This window comes from Fukomys damarensis, unplaced genomic scaffold, assembly GCF_012274545.1.
Source record: "Fukomys damarensis isolate Sample0158 unplaced genomic scaffold, DMR_v1.0_HiC HiC_scaffold_23, whole genome shotgun sequence".
NCBI classification, from domain to species: Eukaryota; Metazoa; Chordata; class Mammalia; order Rodentia; family Bathyergidae; genus Fukomys; species Fukomys damarensis.
This window is the reverse complement of record NW_022900935.1, coordinates 8,248,554-8,261,507: the sequence shown is the minus strand read 5'-3', so window position 1 is coordinate 8,261,507 and position 12,954 is coordinate 8,248,554. Positions and strand designations below refer to the sequence as shown.

Sequence of the window (12,954 nt, the reverse complement as noted above, 5' to 3'; positions counted from 1 at the left end):
AAAATACACTGAGTCACAACAAATTTCTTGATTGCATCTTTCATAAAAAAGTCCAAAGTCTGAAAAAAGAAGACTGCCATGAGAAACTGAGAAACTGGTTGTCCCTTTTAAATAAATAGTAAGTGAACAAAAAGAATGTATTATTAGAGCAATTAAAAAATTTAACATGCAATGGGACTGTTTATATGATGGCAGGTAGTCTAAGACAATGAGTAATGTTTGCATTTTATAGTTTGAAATAAATTCATTTAAATACTATAGCTGAAAAAGTGCTCAAAGAGTTTATAGCAAAACTTAAAACCATGAACTTTACCATAATTGTAGTTCCTGAACTACATGAAAACCAGTTCATGTTCTGAAGTAGCAAATTATTATCAGCCCAGAAGAAAAGGAAATCTTAGGGCTGAGGATTTAGCTCAGTGGTTAGGTCGCCTGCCTCGCAAGCACAAAGTCCTGAGTTCAATCCCCTATACCAAAAAAGACAAGAAAAGAAAACCTTCCCATTTAAAAAACAAAAAAATGTTATTCTCTGTTTTACCTGATGATTGAAACCATGCTTTTCTTCTATCACAAATGTATTATAAAGACTCCATGGCAAACCAGTTAATGCACTGAAAAGCGTAGCCAACAGCAGAAACATCAAGGAGTGAATGATCTAAACACAAGAAGAAAAGAAGATGGCAGTCTTTATGATGCAATATAACTTACTTGTCAGGTTACTAACTGGGGAACAACTCAACAAGCATTTCCTTAGCACTTATCCTAAACAAGCAATGTGCTTGATCCTACAGGTGACAGAAGGTCTGCCAGCATCCCTGCCTTCAGAAAAAGTTTACTTGCAAGTAAAAGAGTAAAAAATGAGTAAAACAACCCCTTTTCTTACACAGGCCTTGTATGAAAGCTACCGTAGGTCACACAGATAAAGCAGTTAAAAGAATTCAGAAAAGACAGACAGCAAAATACTGTACGTTGATGAATTCAAGAAAGGCTTACAGAGCTTATGAGACTTGGGAACTGATGCCACTTTGGAGAAAGCAAAATTACTGGGACATGCAAGAGGAAATGAGGAATTTCAAGCAATTTTCAAAAGTTTGGAGAGAAAAGAGCACCCAAAATGTGGAAGATGTAAGATGACTGACCTTGTTGGAACCCAGGAAGAAAAAAATAGACTCTGAAAAGCTGGATCAAGGCAGATTGGGTAGGGTATACTTAATTTTTCATAAAAGCCAAAAATCTGATAGAGAAAATTACCTTCAAGAATTACTTTAACTGCCCTGGCAGCCTCCTCCCCAGGTGTCGGCCACAGCCTTAGCCCAGGCCTTTGTGGGCTCAGGACCAGGGCTCATGTTTGGCACCCCGGGCACCACAGGCATCGGAGTTCTCAGACCTTCGCCACCAGGCATGGAGGACTCACCCCCCAGGATCGCCATGACAGGAGCAGCAGTGGAACCCCGCACATCCCCATCTCTCCTCAGCCGGGCAACACCTCTACAGCCCCTCGCTACTCCCGCCACTGTACCGGCAGCTGGCATACTTGCAGACTGCCTACCCCTACTTGCATCTAGAAGCCTACACCGCTGCCATCAACCCACTGCATCAGCCGGTGCCCACCAGCAGCCAGCAAGCAGAGCTGGCCAAGCCACCAAGGCCAGGAGAGGGCCAGCCTACCCTCGCACCATGGCCGCCCTGCCAGCCTGCTTCCCCAACTCTCAGGGCTGGACTGGGGCTCAGTGAGCTTCTGCAGGGACGCCTATGAGTGCTCTCTGAAGGCTGCAGGCCTGGTGGACAACCTGGGGCTCCACGACATGGCTCACCTGGTGGACGAGGGGGATGAGCATCTGCTTCTGCACGATCAGACTAGTTCACAAAGGTCCCATCACTATGACCAAGAACCCCCTGAACCTTTCCTGCAAAAAGGACCTGGTGGGAGCCAAAGAACCCAAGCCAGATCTTCTGCTCGGTCCCTGGAAGACTGTCTCTCCTCAGCTCCACTTCTAAATATAAAGTGACGGTGGCTGAAGTCCAGAGGCGACTGTCACCGCCTGAATGCTTGAACGCCTCCCTCCTGGGTGGGGTTCTCAGAAGAACTAAATCCAAAAATGGAGGTCACTCATTGCCGGAGAAGCTGGACAAGACAGGATTGAAACTCCCAGTGGAAGACTCAAGGCTGTGCATGTGACACTCCTGACGTCCCTCCTGGAAGTGATTCTGCATACGTCAGTGAAGCAGAGTTTCCTAGCAAACAGGTGGCCAAGTATTTAACCAGACTTCATCTTAGGAGATGGAATGAGATGGCAAATAGGAAGAATATGCTTCTGGCTGCACAGCAAGTATGCAAGGAGTCCACTGTCCTCCTTCATCAAGACTGGACCCCCAACTGGAACAACAGGCCCACCCAGATCTTGGAGGTGTTGCTTGTCTCATTTCAGCCTGATTACCTATGGCTTCCGCAAGCCATGTGCACTAGGGTATCCCCAGTATAGAACTGTATCAAAGAGGCCCTGATTATGATAGACAAGTCCTGTATGAGCCCTGGAGACCTGAGACCAGCAGATTCTAACAAGACCAGAGAAAATGGAGAAGTACCACAAGTGACAGTGGGTGAGAGGGCGGGAGAGCTGGGAAGGGAAAGGACTGGAAGATTGATCCTTCTCTCGTCAGGACAGTCTGTGCAGCACCGGCATCTGGGAAAGAAGAGCTTACTACCTACCTGAACTATGCCTGGGTTACAGCAATTCTGATTTTCCCTCCTGGACTCCTTGATTTCTCAAGCGAAGGTGACAAGTGCTGAGTTTGACTTTTGTTACATATTAAGCATTTATACTTTGGAACCCCAATCACCCTTTCCCTTAAAGTGGTGCTAAAAGTTTTAAAATCAAACTGCTTGAGCCTTCCAAGAAACCTTACATTTGGCTGTTGTAATGTCAAACTGATGTGACATTAACACATTGACAACCTAGTTTTTCAGTGTTAAGATATAATAGCTGGTTTTTGTTTGTTTGTTTTGGTACCGGGGATCGAACTTGGGTCCTTGTGCTTTCAAGGCAGACTGTGGAACCACTGAGCTAAATCCCCGGCCCTTAATAGCTGCTTTTTTAATCTACTAAATATTTATCTTAAAAAAATGAGTATCTAGGTTCTTTGGTGATCACATCCTCTGGCAGGAGGCAAAGGTTCTGTGTGCTTAGCAACTGGTTAAGGGGTGGTATCTGGCACACTTTAAACCCCAAGTTCAAAGGGAGCCTTCTGGTTTTAGAAAACTTATACAAACAAAGCCTGCTGATTTCTTTTCTTTTTTTAACTTTGAAAGTTAACTCCTGCAGGCCGGGATTTAGCTCAGTGGTTCTGCTGCCTGCCTCACAAGAGCAAGGACCAAAAAAAAAAAAGAAAGTTAACTTCGGGAAATGGACCTCTTTCTGTAAGGTACTAAAGCTTTATTTGCATATTTATTTCAGATCTTGGAGTTTTGTGTGTGTGTGTAAACTTGAAAAGGGTAGACATGAAGCCTGGCAGCTGCCTATAACCCCAAGAGCCTGTGGAGCTCTGCATCTTGAGAAACAGTGTGTTGTGTGTACAGATTTTATTTATACATAATTTAATGCAGACTGTAAAAACTGGTGTACTTCCTATGACTTTTTGACAAACAGGATTCAATTTTTTTATTTTGTATTTTTTTGGTACCGGGGATTGAACTCAGGTCCTTGAGATTGTGAGGCAGGCACTAGAACCACTGAGCTAAATCCCCTGTGGGATTCAATTTTAATATTAACTTTTAATGGTGAGGGGGTAATCTGTAACATCTTTAGAGTTTATTCATATAAACACAGGGTCTTAAGAACTGAGAAGATACCAGGCTTGGCTCTTGGTTTGGAAGATTCTCTTTAATAGGAGCTCTCAGAAAGCAATAACTTCCCATCTTATTGCTGGGACTCAACCCTGAGATGAGTGTGTGGGGAGAGTGTGTGGGCGAGACACTGTGGAACTGAACTCTGTTCCTGTAAATGTGCCTCAATTAACTGCTGTGTATGATGCTTGTATAATAAAAGTATTCTCGGTAGAATAATAATAAAAAAAAAGAATTACTTTAACTGGCCAGGGAAGGTGGTGAATGTCTATAATCCCAGCTACTTGGGATCCTGAAACAGGAGAATCAAAAGTTCAGAGGCAGCCTGGGTAACTTGACAAGACTGTCTCAAAATAAATAATAAAAAGGCCTAGGAGTCAAACCTTATACCTCAAAAATTTTATTTTGATTTCCTTTAAATGGGCCATTAAATGATCAAAGGCCAAGAATTGTCTAGTCTTTCTTCCCTGGGACCGTGAAAGACCAGGCCTATTACTAGAGGGGAGATATGGGGGAGGGGAGGAAAAAATTGAAGCAGACTCTTTTCTCTTGTCCCTTTATCCCACCCTGCCGCCACCCCTCTCACCCCACAGTGTAAAACTGAATGCTCTGAAGGTGAAGGTGATATATCACATGCTGCCAAGGTATCTAGATTTGGTAGCAAACACATGGCCTACATAAGCTGCTAACCCTAAGAGGAAAAGAGGGGAAAAAGAAAGGACATTTGTTAGCTACAATACGCAGGATGGTTTCTTCCAGCATTTGTTTTAAAACGGGAAATAAGAACAAATTTTAAAAATAGATTCCAGGAACTTCCTCAAAACTAGTGAATTAGAATCACTTGTTTCATTTTTTTTACATTGCTGAGGAACCCTGGGCTTCATGAATGCTAGATAAGTACTCTCCAATAAACCACATCCCCAGCCCTAAACAGTATTTGAATACCTGTTTTTCTCACTTGATAACGTATCATGAACATCTTTTTGTTTTGTTTTTTTTGGTACCGGGGATCGAGAACTTGGGTCCTTGCGCTTGTGAGGCAGGCAACAGAACCACTGAGACAAATCCTTGACCCCCATGCATTCATTTTCTATACGGTTATAGAAGTGTCTAATGTCAAAAGATATGAACTTTTTAAAGGAATCTGTACTGCCAAGTTGTCCTCAAGAAAAACTACTAGTTTTTATCTGTCAGAAGCACAAGATTATCTCATCACTCACCAATTCTATCACATCATTTTTTCCCTATCTGATATGATAGCTCAAAAACAAACAAAAACCACACACAAAAACTCTAGTTCTTCACTGTTGTTTTAAAATATACTTCTGTGTGGTAGCATGGGCCTTTAATTCTAGCACTTAGGAAGCTGAGACAGAAAAACTAGGAGTTTGAGGCCAGACTGGGCTACACAGCAAATTCATGACTAGCTTGAACCATACAATAAGGTCTTGCCTCAGAAAACCTAAAATAAAACGTGTATCTACATCTATCTATCTACATGTATATATATTTCTTTATCAGTATATCTGTCTATATGTATATATATTATCAGTATAGACATATTTTGTGTACTTAATGACTATATGAATTTCTGCCTTTGTATATTTCCACTTTGTCCATCTTTTTACTGAAGTATTCAGCTTTTTCTAGAACATTATTTCTATAAAGAATTCTTTCTATATTAAATTAACTCAGTTTTATTTAGCAATTTCCCTCTGGTTTACAATGTCTTTTAAATTTGTTGGCTTTTTTTTTTTTGAGACAGGGTCTTGCTATATAGTCCAGGTAAGCTTTGAACTCACTATGTAGCCCAGGCTGGCCTCAAACTCTTAGCGATCCTCCTGCATCAGCCTCTTGAGTGCTGGGATTACAGGCATGAGCTACCACATCTGGCCTGCTAATGCCAGTTTTAACAAATTTTATCTTCATGGTTTCTACGTAGGCATCTACCTTTGGCATCAAGCTAATTATATTAAAAATGTATTGCTTTTTGCATTAGTACATTCAAAGTTTGTTCGTACTTAAATATTCAATTCATTTGAGATTTAATTTTTCTTATCGAAATTCATTTTTACTCAGTTGTCCTAAGAAAATCTACATTTACATTTTTTCACTTATCTGCTACCTTTCTTATATGCCAAGATCTCACATATAGTTAGTCCTGTTTCTTGTCTGTTTGTTTTTTTGTTTTTTTGGTACCGGGGATTGAACTCGGGTCCTTGCACTTGCAAGGCAGGCCACCAAACCGCTGAGCTAAATCCCCGGCCATTCCTGTTTCTTGTATCATCACACACTTTATGCTTTATGGTACATTTTAACATCTGAGAAAAATTTCACTCATTACTTTTACTCTTTCTTCTGACTACTCCTTTGTCTTTATTTTTTTCAGATTCTATAACACATCTTATCTTGTACCCCTTACAAGTTAGTCTATTTTTTTAAGAGTTCATAAATCTCTTTTTTAATAAGGCATTATATAATTTTGATAAAACATTGGTCTAAAGTTTAGCATTCTGCCAATGAACCTACTACCATTTTCTTCTTTTGAGAATCTAGTTGCCCATGTATAGTGTCTTAAAACATCCCCCATTCTCTCAAATGTATTAACATATGTCAAAAGTTCAAGTTCCTTCTGCACACTATTATGAATATCATCTATGATTAGTGATTTAAATTAATTTAAAACAATTTTTTTTCAGTATCAGGGATTGAACTCAGGACCTTGCGCTTGCCAGGCAGACATGGCACCACTGAGCTACATCCCTGGCTGCATAGTTTAAAACAATTTGATTCCATCTTAATGACAGTTTTCTTATACATAAGTCCTGCTTTAAAATGGTTAGTCTGGGCCGGGGATTTAGCTCAGTGGTTCCGCCGCCTGCCTCACAAGTGCAAGGACCTGAGTTCGATCTCTGGTACCGGGGGAAAAAAAAAAATAAATAAATAAAATAAAATGGTAATTCTATCAACAAATCATTTTACTTGTTTTAAAAAAATGAACAATGAGCCTGCCTTTTTCTTCAATCAACAAATTTATTCCTAAGATTTCAAGCACTTTTTAAACTTTTTTGCCTGAATCACTAAAATAGCATCTTAAAAAATCATCTCTGCCTACAATCAATCACTTTCCTTCCAATCCAACCTACATACATTTCACATTACTTTAAAATCCCACCTCTCTATTAAAAAACTTAAAATGGCTCTCTAACATAAGACTTCAAACTCATTACATTTTAAAGTATTTTCATAATTTGGCCCCAAATGCTCCTTTCTACTCCGTTCTATATGATCCTTCTACACCTAACAAGCAAGCATGAGCTAGAACTTCAAAAGGTGACTGAATTAAGAAAAGGAAAATAGGCCGGGCGCGGTGGCGCACACCTATAATCCCAGCACTTGGGAGGCTGAGGCAGAAGGATTGCTGTGAGTTCGAGACCAGCCTGGGCTACATAGTGAGTTCCAGGTCAGTCTCAACTACATAGTGAGACCCTGTCTCAAAAAAACAAAAGAAAAGGAAAATATTTCATCTGAAAAAAAAAGAAACTGTGGCAGGAAAGTCACTCTGAGAAAAACATAAAGTGTATAATTTCAGCAGCTTTTCTTAGAAAGTTTCTAAACCAACTCAGAAAGGAGAAAATATTGTAGGAACAAGGTCTACTGGGCAGTGAGGAGAAAGGGTTTTAACCCATTGTTTCTCAAAAAGGCAGTAAGATCTGGGATCTAATATCAAGGCTGGTCAACATCAAGGGTCTGAGAAACAGAACATTAAAAAGTCAGGCAACCTGAGGAGGAGGGACTCCGAACTACATATCTTGAATAATGGCATGATCTATCCTTTGCTTGATACTAAAGCTACTATATTCATGATGTATCAACAAAACTCTTTAGCATTCTGAGTCACAGAATCAATTACTTGCTAAGAATGGCAAAGCTACATCTCACTGTCCAAAAATAAAGACACTGATGATGAGACTTCTTATTGGTAGTTTGGAAAAGCATAAAGTTCTGCCAAACAACATATTGCCTAGGCCTACTGTAAGCTGAGGTCCACCTACTTTTCTTTTTTTTTTTTGGTACTGAGGATTGAACTCAGGACCTTGCACCTGTAACGCAGGTGGCAGAACTACTGAGCTAAATCCCTGGCCCCTACTTTTCTTTTTTCAAACAGAGAAAAATAGTTTCAGTTTACACAAGAAGTACATTCTCATTGCTAAATTTTCTCAAAATAATCAAAATGAAAACTTCCAAATTCTCCCAAGAGAAAATCACTTTTGGCATTTTGGTATATGCTATTCTAGACTTCTTATAGTTGTAGAATATGTGCAAAAAGATAAATATACAAGGACACATTTTATGATTAAGAAAAACCATCTCAACCTAAATGTTCATTATTAGGACACTATATAAAAACTCTATATGAATGTTCACACACATACTTTGTTTTGAGACAGGGTCTCACCCAGGGTGGCTTCAAACTAGCCATTTTCCTCTCTGAGCCTTACAAATGCTAGGGTTACAGGTTTGTGCCACTGTGCACATGCCTCACACATATTTTTGTTATCTTGTTTTATAACCTGATTTATTTAATTCAATAAACTGAATGAAACAACAGCACAAAGCCAGGCATGGTGGTGCACACCTGTGATCCCAGTGTTTGGGAGGCTGAGGCAGGAGGATGGCTTCAAGTTCAAAGTGAGACCCTGTCAGGCCTATAATAGCATTCTGAGATTGTAGGAGGATCACAAATTCAGGCCCAGCCTGGGCAACTAAGCAGGATCTTGTCTCAAAATAAAAAATAAAAAGGGCTGGGGGTGTAGCTCAGTGTGAAGGCCATGGGTTCAATACTCCATACCACAAAAACAAAAACATAAAAAAACAAAATGAGAACTACCATGCAGCTATTGAGGAAAACAATATAAATGACAATATAAAGGTCTACATAAATGACATGAAAAGATTTCTAAAATATTGCTAAATGCAAAAGTCATGATTTAGAACCCTATATAAAATATGATTGCATTAAGATAAGGAATACTGGGCCAGGGATTTAGCTCAGTGGTTCTGCTGCCTGACTTGCAAGCACAAGGACCTGAGTTCAATCCCCGGTTCTGCTGCCTGACTTGCAAGCACAAGGACCTGAGTTCAATCCCCGGTACCAACCAAACAAATGAAAAAAGATAAGGAATACTTTTTGTAGGGCATATGTTTGTAGGTTATGCTTATTCAATCAATAAAATATACAATACTGACTCTGTGATAGGCATTGTTCTAGGCGTTTGTGATGTAGCAGTGAAGAAAATATATAATGTCTCTATTTCCTTAGCTTACATTTTTGTCAGGCAGAAAGATTACAAAGTAAGTAAATAACTTATTTGCAGATAGTTGAGCTTTTATTTAAAAAACGTGATGCGCCTCGCTAAAGTGATACCCAGATGCTATTTCAGGGAGAGCTGTCAGGGAAGGCCTCTCTAAGGAAATGACATCTAAGGTGAGGACCCAACAAGCGGCTAAGAGCCATTATATACAAGAGATCACCATCAATCGTGAAACAAGGCGGAGAGCGCGTAAGTAAACTGCTACACAACATATGCAAGTCAGACTCTAGAGTCTGTGCAGATACAGACGGCATCAAAAAAGAGTTCTTACAAGTCTGGCTGCTTTAGAAAAAGGCATACAGAAAAGGGACAAAAATGAGCTGAGTTAAAGCCGAGGAAAAAGGTAACAAACTTGGCAATTTCCAAGAAAAAGTCAGAGAGCAATGCTGTAGTATTCATCATAGATGAGTCTCAGATTTTACACTTTGCTCAGTCACTGGAGATCCTGGAAGAGTAGATGGTCAACTCAAGTAGCTCAATGGAGATTCTGGGAGATCAGCTATCTGTCTTTGTTTGAAGTATGTGCTAGATTGTGTGACACAGAAGTATCTATTTACTATGTATGCAACAAAGTTTATGCTTAATCAATGAATTGTAAATGCAAAGGACTGCTACCACTTTGGAGCTAGAGAAGATAAGAGCGTACGCTTTCCACTGTCTCTGGGACACTGGATGACAAGTCCATATGAAAAGAGACCAAGGGGCCAGGGATGTAGCTCAGTGGCGCCATGCTTGCCTGGTAAGTGCAAGGTCCTAAATTTGATTATCAGTCAAAAGAGAGAGAGAGAGAGAGAGAGAGAGAGAGACAGACACTGAGGCCCTGGCCTGGCCTACCACATGGAATAAAGTCACCTGCTAACTGAAAATACTCACACCAGACTATTATGTGATTAAGAAATCAACTGGTATGATAAGTCACTGAAATTCTGCGACTACAGTAGTTAACATTATTCTAATACAGGCACAGATAAGGACTGTGCAGAGAAGCAAGTCTAATGATGGTAGGAGACAAAAAGATAACTTTAGTATAAAGCTTGCCAAAAAAAGAGAGACAAATATATGGTATCAAATCACATACCTCATATTCTGGTCCAAAGCCAACATAACCACAGAACCGTCCAGAAAGGCTCCAGAGGTAAGGGATTCCTCCAAAGAGAAGAATAAACTATAAAACAAAGCACAGTATGGTCACAGTTGAACAGTACTAGAAGAATACAAACCATTGAGATATTAAATTTAGTTTATCAAGACAGTTTTACCTCTATATTATATTTGAGTGAATTGTACAGTATGTGATTTATATCTTAGTAACAGCTATTTTTTAAAAATGAGAATCTTACTTGTGAAAGGTAAATAAATTATCTTACAGAAAAAAAGAATACAGAATATAATTGTGCTCACTTAGAGACTGGTTGTGGGGGGGACTAGAGAAAGAGTCTAAATAATGGGTATCTAAATAGCATTATGGAAAATTAGTTGTGTTCCATAGCAAAGTAGGGTAAATATGGTATACAACAATTTATGATACAGTTAAAAATAACTGTGAGAGTCCAAAGGTTCCTAACATATAAATGATAAATCTTAGCCGAGTATGGTGACGAAAACCTATAATCCCAGCTACTTGAGATGCTAAGGCAAGAGGTTTGCAAGTTTGAGACCAACTTGGGCAACTTAGCAAGACTGTCTCAAAATGAAAAATGGGGAGGAGGGTGTTAGTGCAGCACTTTCGCATGTGTTTAAGTGATCGAACCCTCCTTGACAGTGAGGCACCCAGGGTGTCCCCGAATCCCAGGTGATTGTAAAGGGCTGATCAACTGCCCCTGAACACAACCAAAACAAAACAGGAAGATGGCAGCAAACTCTTCAGGGAAAGGTTTAAAAAAGAAAAAACAGAGCTGCAGTCTTGGCAGAATTGGACAAAGAAAATTATTTATGCAGAGCTAATCTTCAACAAATTATCCTGGAGCTAGCATTGGATGCTCTAGACCTTCTCTTCATAAATTCTTCACAGCCTGGGGGCTATAGTTCAGTGGCACTGCACCTGCCTGGCAAGTGCAAGGTCCAGAGTTTGATCCCCAATACCAAAAAAAAAAAAAAAAGAAAAGAAAAAAAAAATCAAATGGTAGCTGGATGTGGTGGCCCATGCCTGTAATCACTTTGGAGGCTGAGGCAGGAGTGTTGCCTTGAGTTCAAGGCCAACCCGGGCTATAAGTGAGTTCAGGGCCAGCCTGAACTGCATAGCAAGTCAGACATGGTGCCACTGAGCTAATTCCCTGGCCCTTGCCATTTGATTGTTTTGTTTTGTTTTGTTTTGTTGAGGCAGGGTCTCACTATGTAGTTGAGACTGATCTGGGACTCACTATGTAGCCCAGGCTGGACTCACAGGGATCCTCCTGCCTCAGCCTTCTGAGTTCTGAGATTATAGATGTGTGCCACCACACCTGACTGCCATTTGATTTTTAACTCTAAATTAGATAGTCACATAAAATGAGCCTCCAGACCCAACAACTTGTACTGAGTAGTCAATATCTACAATTTCAAAAAACAGTTATATTACTTAACTTTAAAATTATGTTTTTGAAAATGTTAACCAATATGCTTAAATAAGAAATTCATATTTACAGTTTATAGAATTGATGTGATACTATCTTTTGAATATAGAGTCTACATATCTTCCCAAAAGAATTAAAAGCGTCATACCACAGCGATACATGCACACCCATGTTTATGGTGGCACAGTCTATACTAGCTAAACCTTGGAAACAGCCCAAATGCCCATCAGCTGACAAATGGATAAAGAAATGGCGGGGCTGGGGATTTAGCTCAGTGGTACTGCACCTGCCTTGCAAGCTCAAGGTCCTGAGTTTGATCCCCAGTATCAAAAGAAAAACAATCCTCAAATAAGAGATTTTTAAAAAATATAACAGAGTACTACCCTGCAATGAAGAAGGATACACTTGAGACATCTCTAGCTAAATCGATGTAGCTTGAGACCATACTCAAGTGAAATAAACTGAACATATGTTTAAATACCTCATTGTTTCTCTGGTGTGAGAAACTAAAAGTGGAAATAAGGATCAAAATGCATAATAAATATTGGGAAATGAGAAGAAAATAGTCAAATGAGAAGGAGAACAAGGGAGGGGGGAGAGGGAGAGGAAAGAAGAGACATCCCTGAGAATAAGAAAGAGAAAGAGAATAGCAGGAAAAAATAGCTTTTGTAAATAAGGAAAGAGGGATCAAAGGGAGGGGAGGCGAATGAGAAAAAAAGAAGACTCAAGATAGATCATGTACAGATACAAACTCCCCTATCATGAATGCTATCATTATGTACACCTAAAATACACCAATAAATGTTTTGCTAAAAAAAAAATCATCCAGAAATATTCTTTGTGAATGCCTAATTATCATTTTCAGTTAAACCCCCAAGACAAGACTAAATTACTAACCTGTTTTAAATCTTTTATAAATAAATACTACTACAAATGATGTAACTAAATGCTATTAAAAACGGTAAGAAAAAATGAAAAAGCTGGTGTGATGGCACATGTCTGAAATCCCAGTCCTTGGGAGACAGGCGAGGGTCTCCATGAGTTTTCCTGGGCTACATAGTGAGTTCAAGGCCAGTCTTAACTATATAGTGAGACCTTATCTCAAAAACAAATTAAATAGAAAAACCCAAATCAAAATGAAAAGGGCTAGTGATATAGTTCAGTAGTTGAATAACCCTTTTTT

General features: G+C 39.6%; 1 protein-coding gene and 1 pseudogene across 3 annotated transcripts in view; one reads left to right on the top strand and one right to left on the bottom strand.

Annotated features, from left to right (window-relative positions):
• The window catches only part of Zmpste24 (zinc metallopeptidase STE24), a 49,034-nt gene that overhangs the window by 21,261 nt on the left and 14,819 nt on the right, over positions 1 to 12,954 (bottom strand). For 2 of the 3 annotated variants that reach the window (XM_010625911.3, XM_010625910.3), the window contains exons 3-4: positions 10,298 to 10,384; positions 539 to 655 (exon numbers count right to left, since the gene is read on the bottom strand). In XM_010625911.3, the coding sequence (XP_010624213.1) occupies positions 539 to 655; positions 10,298 to 10,384 (204 nt within the window). The remainder of the gene's footprint in view (positions 1 to 538; positions 656 to 10,297; positions 10,385 to 12,954) is intronic. The other variant, XM_019207737.2, reaches the window with a different exon arrangement.
• On the top strand, positions 1,345 to 2,989 carry LOC104863544 (annotated as a pseudogene).